Here is an 18,688-nt window from a genome sequence, read left to right on the forward strand (position 1 = left end):
CCATTCCCAGTCTCTACTTAAGCCTCAATTAATGGCATCTAGTTTGCATATAAATTCAAGTTCAGCAGTTTCTCTTGGAGTCTGTTTTTGAAGCTTTGCTGTTGCAAAATAGCCACCTTTAAGACTGTTACTGAATGGCCAGAGAGGTTGAAGTGCTCTCCTACTGGTATTTGAATGTTATGATTCCTGATGTCAGATTTGTGTCCATCTATTCTTTTACATAGAGACTATTCAGTTTGGCCAATGTACATGGCAGAGAGGCATTGCTGGCACACGGCATATATCCCATTGGTAGATGTGCAGGTGAACAAGCCCCTGATGGCGTGGCTGTGATTAGAACCTATGACGGTGTCACTTGAATAGATATGTGGACAGAGTTGGCATCAGGATATATTGCAAGGAGAGGTTCCTGGGTTAGTGTTTTTGTTCTGTGGTTGCTGGTGAGTATTTGCTTCAGGTTGGGGGCTGTCTGTAAGCGAGGACAGGTCTGTCTCCCAAGATCTGAGAGAGTGAGAGATCATCTTTCAGAACAGGTTGTAGATCTTTGATGATGTGCTGGAAAGATTTTAGTTGGGCGACGGCTAGTGTCGTTCTGTTGTTTTCCCTAAACAAAATAATAAACACTTATTCCCATGTCTCAGTTTCCTCACCACTCTGAACAGTTCTTTGAACTTGAGCAGATACCTCAGGGATGTCCAGGACCCTTCTTCCGAAGCTTAAGGTTTCTTTCAGAAGTAAGGAGCCTCTTTCCCTCTCTAGTTCACCTAACTTTCTCTGATCTTGGCTGGTCCCACTAAACTGGACTCCACTGCTACCAAACCAACTGTCTGTTCCTCTCTTCTACCCCAACCTTCCTGTGTCTTGCTCTGTGCATCCCTTGAAAGCGCGTGTCCCCCTCCAAATACCTTTTTTTTGTTCTGCTGGTGATTTTCCACTCTCCACTTGACCACCCCTCTGCACAGAACCTTGGTCAAACTGGTTTCCCCACTCAGGCAACCCTCTTACCATTCCCATTGTTGGGTCAAAGCATAAATGTTAAGGTTAAAGACTTTCCATTGCCCCTGGTCTGATAGTACATGTTATGGCCCACTCAACAAATGATGGAATTTCCTCTGTGGATGTGGAATCTCCGATACAACAATTCCACAATATCAAACAGAATTCAGGTATCATACATAAAGGTTAGAACTGTGTCAGTTATTTTTAGTAAAAAAGTCAGACAGATCACAGGCAACAAACAAAAATTCACGGACACCTGTGACCTGGCCTGTGACTCTTGAAAAATAATGGGTGGTGGGAGGCTGACTGAAGCACAAACGAGAGAAAGAGCGCCCAAGCACTGCTGCGGTGGGAGTGGAGAGAAGTGTCCAGAACTTGTTGCCATGGAGCCCAAGGGCTCCAGGTTCCCTCGCACACACACTGGCGCTGAAGTGGAAAATTTCACAGAGGTCTCTGAAAGTCGCAGACAGACTTCCATGACAATCTTATTAATCATATGTAGACAGATTCCTCAAACCATTACTATGACCCAACAATAAATCCTTGAAAAGAGGTTCACACAGCAAATCTGACAAAGATATCAACATGAAAATCACTTGTCTTTGAATTTCTAACCTACTATAACTAAGGGTATGTCTACACTACAAACAAGTCAGTCTATGTTAGGTATGTTACAACCACCACAGTAATTACTGAAGTGGCTGATGGCCACACCACTCTCCTTCTGTCAATGGTGCAGGTCCTCACCAGGAACAATTCCACTGACTGAGGAGGGGCAATGTGGGGAGCTAAGAGCCAAGGCTCTCAGCTCCACATAGCTCCCTGCCAGGCCCTGGCAGCCTGCCTAGGTTCTCGGCTCCCGGCTTGAAGCCAGGGGGGAGGGAGAGGGAGGAGAGGAGCTGCCCAGGACTTCTCTCCTTCTTGAGCAGGGAGCTTCAGGGCAGCAGTCTGGCTGGGAGCGGGGAGCCATGGGCAGCCAGGATCTAGCTACCTGGCTTTTTTTGTCAATTTCACGGCTCCAACATGGCAGCTATGAAATTGACAAAACAGCCAACTGGCAAAGTAAGTAACAGTACTCTGTTGCCCTAAATACATCAAGATCTTGTCTATACTGCCACTTTACAGTGCTGCAACTTTATCACTAAGGGGTGTCAAAAAAACACACCCCTGAGCACTGCAAGTTTCAGTGCTGTAAAGCGGCAGTGTAGACAGTCCTGGGAGCTACTCCCCTCGTGGAGGTGGGATTTTTATAGTGCTGAGGGGGAGCTCTTCCAGCACTGGTGCTGTGACTACATAGCCGCGGCAGCGCTTTAACATTGCTAGTGAAGACATACCCCAATATAAGCCCTACACCTCTTGTGGAGGAGTTATTATGTAGATGTAGTATGCACCGGGACAAGGCTGTAATGTGTACACTGACAATTAGGTTGACGTAAGCTGCCTTATATAGACCTAGTTGTGTAGTGTAGATCAGGCCTAAAAGTAACAAGAAGATTGCTAAACTGGAATAGACAGCAACATTTTTGTTTTGATATTTTCCAGTTTATGCATTAATACAGTAACTCCTCGCTTAACGCTGTAGTTATGATCCTGGAAAATGCGACTAAGCAAAACGATGTTAAGCGAATCCAATTTCCCCATACAAATTAATGTAAATGGGATGGGGTTAGGTTCCAGGGAAATTTTTTTCACCAGACAAAAAACTATATAATATATAGATATATACACAGTATACGTTTTAAACAAACAGTTTAATACTGTTCACAGCTATGACAATTGTGAAGTTTGGTTGAGGTGGTGAAGTTAGAGGGTGGAAGAGGGAGGGATATTACCCAGGAATGCCTTACTGCTAAATAATGAACTAGTACTCGGCTGAGCCCCCAAGGGTTAACACGTTGTTAATGTAGCCTCTCTTCAAGGCAGCATAAACAAGAGGGAGGGGAGACAGCATAGCAGACAGATACACCTTGTGTGTGGGAGAGAGAGAGATGCACACTGCCCCTTTAAGTAAGCTGACCCACTCTTATGTGCATCGTCTTTTTAAGTGGATCAGGAAGTTGAGACAGCAGCTGCTGCCCCAAGCTCTTTCTGTCTGTGTCCCCTCCCTGCTCTATATGGAGAAGGGGTCAGTGAGGTACAGAAGGAGGGGGACACCCTGACATTAGCCTCCCCTTCCCCCCTCTGCACAGCAAGTAGGAATCTCTGGGAGCAGCTCCAATGCAGAGGGCAGGAGCAGCACATGGCAGTGGGGGAAGAGACAGCTGAACTGCCGATTGATAGCCTGCTGGGCAGCTGCAGCACAGGGAACTTAGGGGAGTGGGGAGCTGATGGGGGGCTGCCGGTCCACCCTGGTTCCAAGCCCCCCCACCAGCTAGCTGCAATGGGCTGCTCTTCCTCCAAGCAGTGAGCAAAGCATGCGGATGCCAAACGACCTTAGAAGGAAGCACTGCACAACTCTAAATGAGCATATTCCCTAATTGATCAGCAACAAAGGGAACAACGTTAACCAGGAGGACTTTAAGTGAGTTTCTGTACTTCTATATAAAACACTTTTGCTATTTTGTTACTGTGCAGTTGCACTTTCTTCTCATGCAGTAGGTTGGTGGTGTTCCACAAGGACTCACCCACTCTCCCTTGATGTTAATCAGGGTGTTGGCAACAAGGAGACAAATATTCCATTTTTTTTTTTTAAATCCAGACACTATTTAAGAGCAAGCTGTCAGAAACAGGATTTCTGGGAGCTTAAATCTATAACTTTAATAGACACTAAAAATCATGGTCTTAATAATAAAACACTAGATTTATAGCTTATTACAACTGTCTGTAACTCACTAATCCCTCCTTTCTGTCCTATGAACAGGGATGTTAAAAGGACCTTCAATGGTCTCTTAGAATATGTGCTAACTACTTACGCTAAACTATCTGTTCAATTTTGTATTTAGCTGTGACATGGAGTATCTTCCTCAGACCTAAAGAAGAGCTCTGTGTACCTTGAAAGCTTCTCTCAACAGAAGTTGGTCCAATAAAAGTTATTACCTCATCCACCTTGTCTCCGCAATTTCTTTTAGTGTTTTTTTTTTTTTAAAAGTGTAGACAGTGGCACAAGGAAATGCTATTACCTTGACTGTTTAAATACATGAAAGGACTCTAGCAAGCTGCATGTTGTTAGCTGAAACATTTAATTTAAAGGTACAGGTAGTTACAAAATAGCACCATCTAGTGTTAACTTTTGGTTTTAATGGTATGAATGCCTATTGAAAGTTTAATGCAGCAACAAAACCAAAATGAAGTTCATAACCACTCACTGTTCCAGTTATAAACAATCATAACAATAGACAGCTGGAAAAAGATCCTTTTCACCTGAGCAGGAGATAAGACTAAGTCAAATTATTCCCTTCCTTGAACCAGTTACCCCCCTCTCCCCTCCACATCCTCCCCCAGGGGAGTCAAACTTTTGCCTTGGAAAAGGCCAGATTATGTTTTAAATTATGGGCCAAGTCTACAAATGCAGAGCCACATAGTAACCCTGAGCCACACCAGAACTTCCACCAGTGACAACGAGAGTTTTACACAAAGATTGGAGGGAAAAAAAAAGTCTTCATGTAGTAACTAAAACTGTTCATTATGTGACTCTTGCACTAACAAGCATGCAGTGGAAAAAGTGATACAGGGCACCTCTCCCACCACTATTTCTGCCTTTTATTGCCATTTGTGCATGCAATTACCTGTTTTGTATGTATGTATAACTGCAGTTATTGCACACGCTAAGTAAAAACACTGAGTGCCTAACTTATCTGAAAATCCACACTCAACTTGGAAATTTGACCCTCAATATACCCTACTGAAATGGAGACTAGTTCTCACGGAGCTGTTTGAGACTCTGGGCACGTCTATTCTACATCAACTATTCCGACACAACTATGGCGCTGCAGTTGTGCCACTCTAGCACTCCAGAATAGACATGCCTACAATGACAGGAGTTTTTTCCCCGTTTATGTAGGTAATCTGCCTCTCTGACAGGTGGTAGCTATGTTGACAGAAGAATTCTTTCATCCACCTAACTGCATTTATAGCGGGAGTTAGGTTGACCTAACTAGGTCACTGAGGGCATGCAAATTTTTCACACCTCTGAGCTATGTAGCTAAGTTTTAGATATAAATGAGACCTCAGACAGCACTACAGTCTTCCGGATGTGAACTAATCTTTGTAAGCCTAAGGGTTAGAATCTGTTTAAGATTCTGAAGAACAAATCATTTGTTTTAGTCAATCATGTATCCAACTATATACTTCAAGTGGGCTAGATCCAAACCACAACAGAGGGTTAGATGTGAGTAGTCAAAGTGACTACCGATTAGGCAACTGAGTCAAACATAAAAGCAGAATCCTCAGTTGTAAGCATGACTTTGAACATATGCAATTAGACTTATTTTTCCTGTTTCTTCAGTACTGGAGCTAAGAAAATGGATGGATGAGAAATGATCATTGTAACAAATCTAAATTAAAAGTATGAGAGCATATAGGTTCAGAAATTGAGCTTTTACTTTACATTGTAGAATCTTTATTCCCTCCTCAAAACACACCCCTTCAATGGGGAAGGAAAGAAAGAAGAGAAGAAGAGTCACCTCCTCTACAGTTTAGTCTATACTAGAAAATGTTTGTCAGAATAGCTATACTGGCAAACCCTCTTGGTACAAGCTATACTAGCAAAAGTCTATGCTAATATAGCTTATACCAGTTCCCCAAACAAAATAATCACATCCCAACCAACATTATTATACCAGCAAAAGTCTCTAGTGTATACCTGGTCTAGGTCATTTTCAAATCCAGGAGAGTTCTGGAGAGACCAAATGTTCTTATCATTGTATCTGTAGTGTTCACCTATGATGGATATTAACCCATCATAGGAAGGGTGGGTTTAAAATCAGGGGGCTAAGAGTCCACTGTAACTAGCAACAGGTGCTAAGCACCTTATCCCACTATACAGAGGGAACGTGCACGGGTCTCCCTGCATCTGTCCTAACTGCTTTCTTTTTTTGGAAACACCCAACAAAAATCAAGGAAGAAATAATAAAATGGAGACTTTATTCAAGGCAATTCAGAAGCAGGCCTGACATGGCCCAGGTTGTGTCTAACTGCCCTGGCAGTAGGAAGGAATTGAGGGAGGCCAAGGCCACTCTACTCTCATAGTGGAGCACCATGAGGCACAGAGCACAGCTGCAGCCCACTGAACACTGCTATGTAAAAGATTCCGAGTTTGGAGGGGGGGAGGGGGAAGAGAGGATACACATGAACCTACAACAGGATACATACATTCAATTTCTAAAATAAACATCTGAATGTGAAATTGGACTCATTATGAGCTTCAGTGTCTGTTAATGCATTTCTATTAGGTTACTGTAAACTATACATTTGCTTGCTTATACTAACTTCTATTAAGGAACTGAAATGTTACATCACTTTTGAGGGTTGTAGCCCTGGTGTTGAGGTTCTCCAAACACTCAGGGACCTTTTCTTTAACAATAAGGCAGAGTGAATGCCATGAATCACACAAGAAGTGCACCATTAGTCTGTAATGAACACCATGGTGTGGCTTATTGCTATGGCAATATACCAATTACACCATTAAAATATATTTTAAAATATTGGAGTGTTGCGATTTGTACTTCCACTATGACAAACAGTTCCTAGTAAAAGCTATAGTAGATAGGGTTTTAAACATTCTCTATGGCTTTCATTTTTTTGAACTGTTTCGTGGACCATTCAAAATGCCTCTCCCACTCCATCGGCAGCCCAGCTGCCAGTTTAGCAGCAGTAAGCCAAGCCCATTTCATTTTACTTTTATAAAAAGTAAATTGTTGAATAAATATTTTCGCAAGAAAGCTGAATAATTATTAAGTACTGCTGAAATTCCAGCTTGGTACAGAGAGGGTAAGTGGGCACAGGATTTCTACCTGTTTTTTTCAAATAAAAAAATTCTAGTGCAGAGGTCAGCAACCTACGGCACATGTGCCAAAGGTGGCACATGAGCTGATTTTCGATGGCATGCGGAGCAGGATGAGCCACTTAGCCCACCGCTGCTGGCCCCTTACCAGCTGGGGTCCCACTGCCGGTCCCACTCAGCGCCCGCTGCTAGCCTGGGTGAAGGAACCCCAGGCTGGCAGCAGGCCGAGATCCCGGCTGGTAGGAGCCAGCGGCTGAAACCCCAGAGCGCAGGCGGGCGGAGATGCTCAGCCCACCACCAAAACCCCAGAGCTGGGTGGGCTGACCTGCTCAGCCTGCTGCGGCTCTGGAGTTCAAGCTGCTGGCCCCTCGACAGCCGGGGTCCCCGCCACAGCCCCACTTACCTTGCTTCCGGTTGGAGTTCCAGTGCAGACCTCCTGCCAGACAGGGTCCAGGCCTCCGGCCCTGCTTAGCCCTACCAGCTCCACTCACCTCAGCAGTGGATCTGGGGTTCTAGCCGGTTAACAACTGATCACTCAGAAGCCTGTGTGCAGCTTCAAGTATCCAAATATGTGCCAGACTGTCATAAACAGATAGCTAAGGGTTAATGTCTCTTTCACCTGAAGCACCTGACCAGAGGACCAATCAGGAAACCGGATTTTTTCAACTTTGGGTGGAGGGAATTTGGTGTCTAAAGTCTTTGTTTTCTGTCTGCCTTTTTTTCTCTGAGCTTTGGAGAAGTAGTTTCTACTTTCTAGTCTTCTGTTTCTAAGTGTAAGGACAAAGAGATCAGATAGTAAGTTATATGGTTTCTTTTCTTTGGTATTTCCATGAATATAAGTGCTAGAGTGCTTTGATTTGTATTCTTTTTGAATAAGGCTGTTTATTCAATATTCTTTTAAGCAATTGACCCTGTATTTTGTCACCTTAATACAGAGAGACCATTTGTATGTATTTTTTCTTTCTTTTTTATATAAAGCTTTCTTTTAAGACCTGTTGAAGTTTTCTTTACTGGGAAATTTCAGGGAAATTGAGTCTGTACTCACCAGGGAATTGGTGGGAGGAAGAAATCAGGGGGAGATCTGTGTGTTGGATTTGCTAGCCTGATTTTGCATTCCCTCTGGGGGAATAGGAAAGTGCTTTTGGTTTCCAGGACTGGGAACGGAGAGGGGGAGTCACTCTGTTTGGATTCACAGAGCTTGTGTCTGTGTATCTCTCCAGGAGCACCTGGAGGGGGGAAGGGAAAAAGGATTATTTCCCTTGGTTGTGAGACTCAAGGGATTTGGGTCTTGGGGTCCCCAGGAAGGTTTTTCAGGGGGACCAGAGTGCCCCAAAACACTCTAATTTTTTGGGTGGTGGCAGCAAGTACCAGGTCCAAGCTGGTAACTAAGCTTGGAGGTTTTCATGCTAACCCCCATATTTTGGACGCTAAGGTCCAAATCTGGGACTAAGGTTATGATACAGACATTGGAAAACTAAGCAAGGAAAAGAAGGGCAAGGATCACACTAAACTGATAAGATCTGCATTTTAATTTAGTTTTAAATAAAAACTTCTGAAACATTTTTGAAAACCTTGTTTACTTTACATAGAACAGTAGTTTGGTTATACATTATAGACTTGTAGAGAGACCTTCTAAAAAACATTAAAATGTACTACCAGCATGTGAAGCCTTAAATTAGAGTGTATACATGAAGACTCGGCACATCACTGCTGAAAGGTTGCTGACCCCTGTTCTAGTGGCACATTTTTAAAAACTGGTGCATGGATGCAACCAAAAAATGCAGCCAATGTGAAGAGCCATATTCCAAATTAAAATATAATACCATGATCTATTTTCACAGATCCTTCATATATAGAACCCAAACATAGGAATGGCCATACTGGATCAGACCAAAAGGGCCAACTAGCCCGGTATCCCGTCTTCCAACAGTGGCCAATCCCAGGTGCTTCAGAGGGAATGAACAGAACAGGTAATCAAGTGATCCATCCTGCCACCCATTCCCAGCTTCTGACAAACAGAGGCTAGAGAACACCATTCCTCCCAATCCTGGCTAATAGCCATTGATGGTCCTATCCTCCATGAAACTTATCTATTTCTTTTTTGAACCCTGTTCAGAGGCCCTCATTCAGGAAGGTGACAATACTGCGTAAGCAGGAAATAACAGAGCTGAAATTGAAAGTAGTGCAGATACAAACACCAAGGTCAAGACTGAGACTTAAATCAACCTTACAGTAATGTTGCCATTCCAGAAAACAAATATAGTAATGTTCATTTAGCATGTAAAGAAGTTAAAAAAAAAAAGTCCTTCCCATAAAAAGTGGGAGGCATCAAATTATTCAGTGACAAAGTCCTTGCAATGGAACATTATTTCTACAAAACCAAGCGATTGTCAGAGATGTTCCTTTTATATGATGGATTTGGTGCAGTAGCTTGGTAGGTTTTCACTCTAATTAGACTGGTATATCTGATTGTTTTGAGTACAAATCTGCTCTGTTTTACTCAAAAAGTAGCTACTTCATTAAAAAGGCAGTTTAGAATTCATAAGGAAAAATATATTAGTCCATAGGGGTGACATTACATCTGAATTATAAGACTGGACCAACAGGGAAAAAGATGTGCCATCAAAACCGTGGTCAGAACTCTGCTAAAGGAAGAGATGGTAGCTGAGCTACACTGTAGGCATCTGGCACTAAGCACCAGGAATTTTTATTTATTAAGACATTAATTAGAATTCTAGCCCCATTATTCAGCCACCCATTTATTCTGCATTTCATAAATAAACCAATTTGACTAGCTGAAATGTACTGAATATTATGAGTCATTTCAAAAATTGAAGAGCTGCCAATTTATCTGGTATTTTTAAATGGCTCCAGTTTTTCCTTTTTGGACACTCACTCATACCAATATCCAATCTGTTACTCTGTTAGTATTATTTACAATTTTAATCCACCTACTTCATCTATAAGACTCATTTTCTGGATAATAAGTGTGACTTCTTACAAATTTGTTTCCCAAATGAGCAATTTATAGCTGTGCTTTTTATATGCCAAACATTTTTCAAATGCTCAATGACAGTCCCAGCTCCAAGCAACTCACAATCAAAGGACAAATGAAAGCAGCTATAGGAAAAGACAAAAATAGGTGATCTATACACAATTAAAGATTCCTGCTCTCAGTGAACTGAAGTGGGATTTTCAATGAGGGTCCCACACAGAAAAGCTCAAGTGGTTGCATCATGCAGTGGGAGGCCTCAAGGAAGAGGTACAGAGGTGTCCATGCTAGAGGTTCACAAATGGTGGACAAGGCTGAGAATAGGAATAGTGTGTAGGGAACAGATAACATGAAGCTTGACAAGGCAGGGAAAGAGTTCTGTAAAGCTTTGAAGGTGGCAACAGGAAGCTTAAATTTGATGTGCTAGCAGATGAGAAGTCAATGGAGAAATCCAAAGAGGGAAGTTACAGGATCAAGTTAACAGACAAGGAAGCGGATCTTAGCAGCTGTATTTTGTACAAATGTGTGTATTTGAGATGCGAGAGAGAATGAATCGCAGTAGCCAAGATGAAGAACAAGAACCTGTTTGGGAGATTTCACTGTGGGAATGGAAAGGACAGATGCTGAAGATGTTGAGGGGCAGGATTTTGATAAGGCCTGGATATGTGGGGCAAGGGAACAGGAGGAATCAAACACAATCCTGAGATATGGGATTGAGTGACAAGTTAAGATAGCGGTATTTTTGACAGTCAGAGGGAAGATAAGGAATTCTGTTTTGTTAAGATGACAAGACATCAAGATGAGGGACTGGATGGAAATGTTACTGGTGAGGAGACAGATGTGTGACTCATCAGCATAGAAATGCATTGCCGCAGATGTGTTTTTTGCTAACTGCTCATGCCCATAGACCATCATGGGCTATAAGGTGAAAAGGCTTTACATATTGTGCTACTGCTTCAAAGGCAGCCTGGTTAGCAATCCTAAACAGCTGAACAACTGGAGTTGGTGTCTGGCCATTCTTAGAATGAAATGACACTGGCATTCCCCTTTGACTAGACAGGGCCAGAATATGCAGAGCTGGAGAGCACACTACAGGTCTATCTATTCCCATGCCTGTTATGAAGGGGTTGACTTTTCACCTGTGAGTTTTTAAGGTCTAATTTTCAGGATGGAGAGATTGCCAGTATGGTGTATGCTTACCGAAAGGATGTATGTGTGCTTAGTGACAAGGTGATAGGAGAATTTATTTAAAAACAAAATAAGCTGGTGGAGGATACACTAGATAAGGGTCTAAAGCAGAGGTAGGCAAACTACGGACCGTGGGCCACATCTGGGCCGCAGGACCCTCCTGCCTGGCCCCATAGCTCCTAGCCCAGGAGGCTAGCCCCCAGTCCTTCCCCCGTAGCCTCAGCTCACCCCATAGCTGGCACAATGCTCTGGGCAGCAAGCTCCTGGGGCAGCGCAGCTGCAGAGCCTGGCCTGACCCAGCACTCTGTGCTGCATGATGGCATGGCTGGCTCCAGTCAGGTGGCGTGGCTGTAGCGCCGTCAGCCACCAGTGCTCCAGGCAGCGTAGTAGGCGGCAGGGAGGGAACAGGGGTGTTGGATAGAGGGCAGGGGAGTTTGGGGGGGCAGTTAGAGGGTGGGGAACAGGGAGATTGAATGGGACAGTCAGGGGCAGATGTTCCAGAGGCAGTCAGGAAGGGAGGTTGTATGGGACGGTGGGGGGCAGTCAGGGGTGTGGATTCTGGGGACAGGGAGCGGGGGTGTGCGGGGACGGGGCAGGAGTCCCAGGGGGGCCGTCAGAGGAGCTGCCTCCCCTAACTGGCCCTCCATACAATTTCCAAAACCTGATGTGGCCCTCAGAACAAAAAACAGTTTGCCCGCCCCTGGTCTAAAGACGACTTTGCCCAAAATCCTGAATCTACTAGACAGTCCTGGAACAGAGCCAAAAACATCTGCTAGACCAAATGACAAGCGTAGGTCAGACGGTTCATAAACTGCCAGAGTGAGCAACAAATGCTTTATTCCAGTGGAAAACTGGGAATCAGTTATTTTGCCTTTGTTGAGAAAGTCAATTTGTTAAAAAAAAAAAAAAAAAAAAAACAAACAAACAAAAACAAAAACCCACATCCTTCAGTACTTCTGTTAAAATTGTTCACAGAAGAGAGTTAAATTTGGCTATATGAGAAGACTAGACAATACATTAGAAGTAAATATTTTATTCTTTTTGTAGTATGTATTCTATTCCTAAAAACACCACAAGAAACAGTTTCCATGGTTTTATTTGTCAATCCAGACTATCAATAACGTAAAGATTTATCACATAGTTTAGAAGGTAGAGTGGCTGAGTAATACTTGCAACTATATACTTTCTATCCATGCATCCCAAAGAGTTAAACAAAAAAGGTAGGTAGATATCCCCATTTTTTATGGATGGAAACACTGATCAGCAACATTAAATGGCTTGCACAAGACTACAATGTGAGCCAGTATTAGAGCCTGCAGGGGAATGTAGGTCTGCTGTCTCCCATTTTCTCGTCACTAAACCACAATGCCTCACAGGCATGGGTCCGTAATTGTGCCTTTGGGAACCTGCAATCCAGTCTATATATTTTCACTTTTCATACATACGTGGAAGTTGATCCTGCAGATCTTAACATAAAGAGTTCAAATCTCCCTCAGTTACATAGCTATAATGACCAGTAGGTCAATGTGTGTTATAGGCATTAATTGAGGGTACAAATGGAGCCCAGGAATAACCCTGGCACTTGGGTCTCCACTACCGTGCAAACTGTGTAGTTATTTACGCATGTGCAAAGTAAGTACGAGGTGAGTGTAACATTACAGTTCATTTCATACCCACTTTGCACATATACAAATGGCTAAACATTGTAAAGCAACAGACAGGATAACAGTCCTCGTGTTCATTAAATGTAATTGGATTGCCTGCTATTCCCTAGGATACAGCAACAGTACTGTTCATTCTAAAAATATCAGAATGGCTAAGTTACCTGTTTTATCTCCAAGAACTAGACTTTTTTTTTTTTTTTTTTTTTTAAAGAAATGGAAGGTAATATGCTGGTCTCATTTTGTACCCCAACCCTTCACTCTCCATTTTCAACAGTTGCTATCTTTCATTTCCCATTATTGCTCCACTGCTTCCTTACATGACTGACCTGTTGCTGCTTCAGAGTTGCTTACATTAATTATAAAAGTATGTTAGCTGCTAAATCAGTACAATTGTTGATAAGCACCACCTCTGCATGTGATGTGCACATCTGTCTCATAGAAGTAGCCTGTAAAGTCTCTAATGGAGACACTCAGAGTTGGTTCAAGTATGAAAAGAGCATGTGATAAGCTATCACACTTCATTGATTAGGAAACCTTACAAGCCACACAGAACTAATCGTTCTGCCCCACTGTTAATGATAGAGTTTACTAAAATTTTACTTGTTCATATCTTCAAAGTCATTTCATGGTTTCAAGTGAAATAAGTGAAAAAAAGTTACAAACTACTGGATTCTTTTGAAAAGTCAGCCGAAAGAGGCTTTAAAAAAAAAAAAAAAAAAAGACGACGACCCACAAGAACTGATAAGCACACTCAACTGTTATTTGAAGTTAATGGAAGTTGTAGGTACTCAGCACCTCTGGAAAAAAATCACATGGGTTTTCAGGGGGGGAAAAAAACTGTGCACTATTCCCAATATCTAGAAGCAACATAAAGGTGTTAATGTCAACAATAAAAAAAAAAGCTAAAAACTCACTCACTGTCTTCTGTGGGGAGGACCTGCAGGGAATAAATCCATTCTATTATATCATCTTTGTTCACCACATCTAAGGAATCCAACATATCCAGACCAGAGAGTGCGAAAAATGCAATTGTCAACCTAAAAGAAAAAGATACGACTTTCACTTCCCACCATAAATTTCACACTGGAGGTTAACAAAATGAAATGCAAAAATGGAAAAATAAATAAATCAATCAAACCTCAACTTTCAGATCTTGAGGAGTGTGACACATGAAGTCTAGATTGTACATAAGGAATTTTACCTGCTGCATGCAACAGTGTTTTTACATTTAGTTATTTCTATATTCTTGAATGAGGCTCTTCATTACATGAATCACATTTCCTTTGGTATGATTAATGAAGTGCCAGATATTTAAGTATTTGCATTGGAAAGAAAAGTGAATCAAGTATCCTAGCCTGCTAGTTGTAAGCCAAGCCTCTGAGGACTTGTCGCAGCAGCTGACACCCAAAGCTGGTCGGGGCCAAATGACTCGGGCTTGCAGGGCTCAGGTTATGGAGCTGTATAATTGTGGTGTAGATGTTTTGTCTCAGGCTGCAGCCCAAGCTCTGGGAACCTCCCAATTCCCAGCATCCTAGAGCTCAGGCTCTAGCCTGAGCCCAAACATGTCTACACAGCAATTAAACAGCCCCTTAGCCTGAGTCAGCTGGCATGGGCCAGCCATGGGGTTTTTAACTGTAGTTTAGACATACAATTAGAGGCTTGCTACAAGCACATGGATTGAGAATTGTTAAGGACAGCTAATGGACATTAGGGCAAAAGGAACAGAAGGAACATAAATCAAACAAAACCATTATTCAGAAAGGCTCCTGGGAATAAGGAGGTAGAAATGAGACAAGAATGTAATGGGTACTCTTCTACCTCAAGTACAAAGCCAGTTCCAGTGAACACACGTACATATTTCTAAAGCCACAGGAGTTTTGCTAACAGAGTGTAGCAGTGTCAATCATATTTTTGAGCTGTGGCTCTGACAAGACTTTCTTCTGGGTAATAGCCGCTAAAATACGCATTATCCCAAGGTGCCCTTTCTCAAAGAGTGCTGCATGTGACAGTACTGTATCTTTGTTCTTGTCATGAAATATCAAGCACACAATACCATACATCAACATTAGTGCAAATACATAAGATGTCTGGGGTAAATCAAGTGAAAGCTAATTTGGAAACAATGATGATTCTATGTTAAACTGACACTACCAAAGACACATCCAAATACAGAGATACAACACAGCAAGCTGTCCACCGAAAACTCTTCCATGGAGCCAAAGGGTCATTTTAATTAGAGAGCGGCAAAGTTCTTTGAGCTGCACTAGGTTAATCCTTCAAGACTTCTTACAGTGGTACCTTCAGATGATTAGAGATCTGTGCCACCACACTAGTCTTTGGCCTTGTCTACACTACAGAGTTGCAGCGCTGGTGAGGGGGTTACAGCGCTGCAACTTAGGATGTGTACACACTTGCACAGCACGGCCAGAGTGGCAACTCCCTGTTTGCAGCGCTGGCTGTACACCCGGTTGAGCCTCTGGTGTAGAGGATCCAGCGCTGGTCAGCAAGTGTAGACACCCACCAGCGTTTTTATTGACCTCCGTGGCATAAGCAGGTATCCCAGCATACCTTAGAAGCCTCTCTGGTAATCATGCAAACTCCACTGCCCTGGGCTCACCTGACCTCTCCTTTAAATGCCCTGGGAATTTTAAAAATCCCCTTCCTGTTTGCTCAGCCAGGTGTGGAGTGCAATTAAGCAATCAATCACTCAGCGACCATGCCTCCACGCACCAAACGAGCCCCAGCATGGACCAATGCAGAGCTGCAGGACCTCATAAGTGTTTGGGGAGAGGAGGCTGTGCAAGCACAGCTGCGCTCCAGAAGGAGAAATTATGATACCTATGGACAGATATCGCAGTCCTTGATGAGAAGGGGCCATGAACGGGACGCATTGCAGTGCAGGGTCAAAATTAAAGAGCTGAGGAGTGCTTACTGCAAAGCTCGTGAGGGAAATCGCCACTCAGGAGCTGCCCCCACGACCTGCCGTTTTTACCAGGAGCTGGATGCCACACTTGGGTGTGACTCCACTGCCAATCCAAGGAGCACGATGGAGAGTTCAGAGCAGGGAGAAGTGGGGGAGGTTGTAGAGGACGGCGACAGTGAGGCTACTGGCGTGGAGGGAGACACCCTGGAGTCCCAGGACACATGCAGCCAGGAGCTCTTCTCAAGCCAGGAGGAGGCTAGCCAGTCGCAGCAGCTGGAAGTTGCTGGTGAGGAAGAAGCTGCGGAGTGTGCTCGGGGTAAGCAGATTTTTATGTTTTGGGAGAGAACGGTTTGGGTTATGGCTTCCTGCATGTATGCCTAAACGTGGAATAGCCCATTGATTTGCTCTATCACGTCTCTGTAATCTGCCTCGGTCATCTCTTGAAAAGTTTCAGCAAGAGCGTTTGCAATTTGCTTTCTCAAGTTGATCGGGAGAGCCACCGTGGTCCCTGTCCCGGTCAGGCTAAATCGTCCGATCCATTGTGCAACGAGGGGTGGGGGGGACCATGGCTGCACCCAGGCAAGCTGCATAGGGGCCAGGGCGGTATCCACATTCCTGTAGAAGACCCTCCCTCTCTTCCCAGGTAACACGCAGCAGTGATATGTCTGGCAGTAGGAAACCCTGTTGAGAGCTTAGGGATACTTGAGTGCAGGGCGCCAGGTTCGCGTTTCCCCAGCCCATGGCGCTCTGTTGTTAACCCCTCCACTCCCAGCACGTAGCCAGCCATGCGGTGCGCTCCGGTGTTCCCCACCCCCCCCTCCAAGCAGGCATCCAGCTCAGCGGTGTGCTCCTGTGTTCCCCACCCCCCCTCCAAGCAGGCATCCAGCTCCGCGGTGTGCTCCTGTGTTCCCCACCCCCCCCTCCAAGCAGGCATCCTGCTCAGCGGTGTGCTCCGGTGTTCCCCACCCCCCCTCCAAGCAGGCATCCAGCACCGCGGTGCTTCCCCCCACCCTCACCAGCAGGACGGCGTGAACGCGGACCAAAGAACAACCCCCCCCCCCCCAAGCAGCTCAACACCTTCCTGTTCACTACTGTCCCCTCTTCAGGACACCAGCTACCTCCTGTACCCATTGCTGATGAACCCTAGTGACCCGTTGGTCAATTCCCACTCCCAAGGGGAAATAGAGGCAAAACCACTCACCCCATTGCTCGCCATGACTTAGCTTGCCTGCCCTCTTTGTGTTATGTGAGGTATGTGAGAAGGATGCTACCAAAAGTCTAAAATGTCCTTCAACGTGTGATAATAAACAATGTAGCCTCTGTGTATTACATGGTTCTCTCTCTCTTTTTTCTAGTGACCTTGACTACTGCAGCCGGATCACCGGCCTCACGTAGGTTGCAGAACTTGAGACGGAATCCTAGAAAATCAAAAGAGGAATTGATCAAATCTGTTATGAGCCACTACAACAGAGAAAGTAGGAAGACACAGGAATGGAGAGAGAAGACGTATGAATGGAGAGAGAGTGTACATGAATGGAGGCAAACAGAAAGCAGGAGAAAGGAATTGTCTCCCAAAAAAACCACAAAGCAGATGATAAGCCTCCTGGCTCGCCAAACTGAGTCTTTCGAGTCTCTTGTAGCCATGCAGACAAATATGTACCGTGGCAACCCACAGCCCTCCCAAAGCCCTCTTCCTTGTTCCCCAGTATTTCCACAAAACAACTTTCTCCAGCAGCCAGTTGCTTATTATCCCCAGCTGCCCCCAACACCTGTACGATCACCTACCAGCCCTGATAACTATAATTCTTACCCTGTTCACTCCACCCCCATTATTCTGCAGCATAGTAATCCTGAAGTGCAGCAGACATTGAATAGTGATCAAAATAGGGCATATTCAAACCTGTGAATGTACAGTCCACCACTCCAACCCCCATGCCTGTTATGTACTGTATGTTGTATAAAGGTTTTTTTTCTTTTTCACTACGTTATATTATTGCTGTAAGTGGTAAATATTATACACCAAGGTAAAGCAAAGCACATCAAATGCATCAAACATTACTGTTGGCTCTCAGCATCAAATTGCTTCCTTAAAGCATCCTTAATCCTTGAAGCCCTTTCCTGGGCCTCCCTATTAGCCCTGCTCTCTGGCTGAGCAAACTCATCCTCTAGGCGTCGAACCTCGGAGGTCCATTCCTCACTGAATCTTTCACTCTTCCCTTCACAAATATTATGGAGGGTACAGCACGTGGATATAACAGCGGTGATGCTGCTTTCCACCAAATCTAGCTTCCCCTAAAGACAGCGCCAGCGTGCTTTCAAACGGCCAAAAGCACACTCCACAGTCATTCTGCACCGGCTCAGCCTGTAGTTGAATTGGTCCTTGCTCCTGTCAAGCTTCCCTGTATATGGTTTCATGAGCCAGGGCATTAAGGGGTAAGCGGGGTCTCCAAGGATCACAGTGGGCATTTCGACGTCCCCTACTGTGATCTTGCGGTCTGAGAAAAAAGTCCCGGCCCTCAGCCTCCTGAACAGGGAACTGTTCCTAAAGATGCGTGCATCGTGCACCTTTCCAGGCCATCCTGAGTAAATGTCAGTGAAACGCCCACGGTGATCCACAAGCGCTTGCAGAACCACGGAGAAATACCCCTTGCGATTAACGTACTCTGATGCCAGGTGGGGTGGTGACAGAATAGGAATATGCGTCCCATCTATTGCCCCTCCACAGTTAGGGAACCCCATTTCTGCAAAGCCATCCACAATGTCCTGCACGTTCCCAAGAGTCACGGTTCTTCTTAGCAGGGTGCGATTAATGGCTGTGCAAACTTGCATCAGCACCATTCCAACGGTAGACTTTCCCACTCCAAACTGGTTTGCCACCGATCTGAAGCAGTCTGGAGTTGCCAGCTTCCAGATTGCAATAGCCACCTGCTTCTCCACTGGCAGGGCAGCTCTCAATCTCGTGTCCCTGCGCCGCAGGGTAG

General features: G+C 44.5%; 1 protein-coding gene across 2 annotated transcripts in view; it reads right to left on the reverse strand.

Moving 5' to 3' along the window:
• Positions 1-18,688, reverse strand: part of PGGT1B (protein geranylgeranyltransferase type I subunit beta) — a 65,154-nt gene that overhangs the window by 39,204 nt on the left and 7,262 nt on the right. For both annotated transcript variants that reach the window (XM_050945914.1, XM_050945915.1), the window contains one exon: positions 13,703-13,821. In XM_050945914.1, the coding sequence (XP_050801871.1) occupies positions 13,703-13,821 (119 nt within the window). The remainder of the gene's footprint in view (positions 1-13,702; positions 13,822-18,688) is intronic.

The sequence above is a fragment of the Gopherus flavomarginatus genome, chromosome 3, assembly GCF_025201925.1.
Source record: "Gopherus flavomarginatus isolate rGopFla2 chromosome 3, rGopFla2.mat.asm, whole genome shotgun sequence".
Classification (NCBI taxonomy): Eukaryota; Metazoa; Chordata; order Testudines; family Testudinidae; genus Gopherus; species Gopherus flavomarginatus.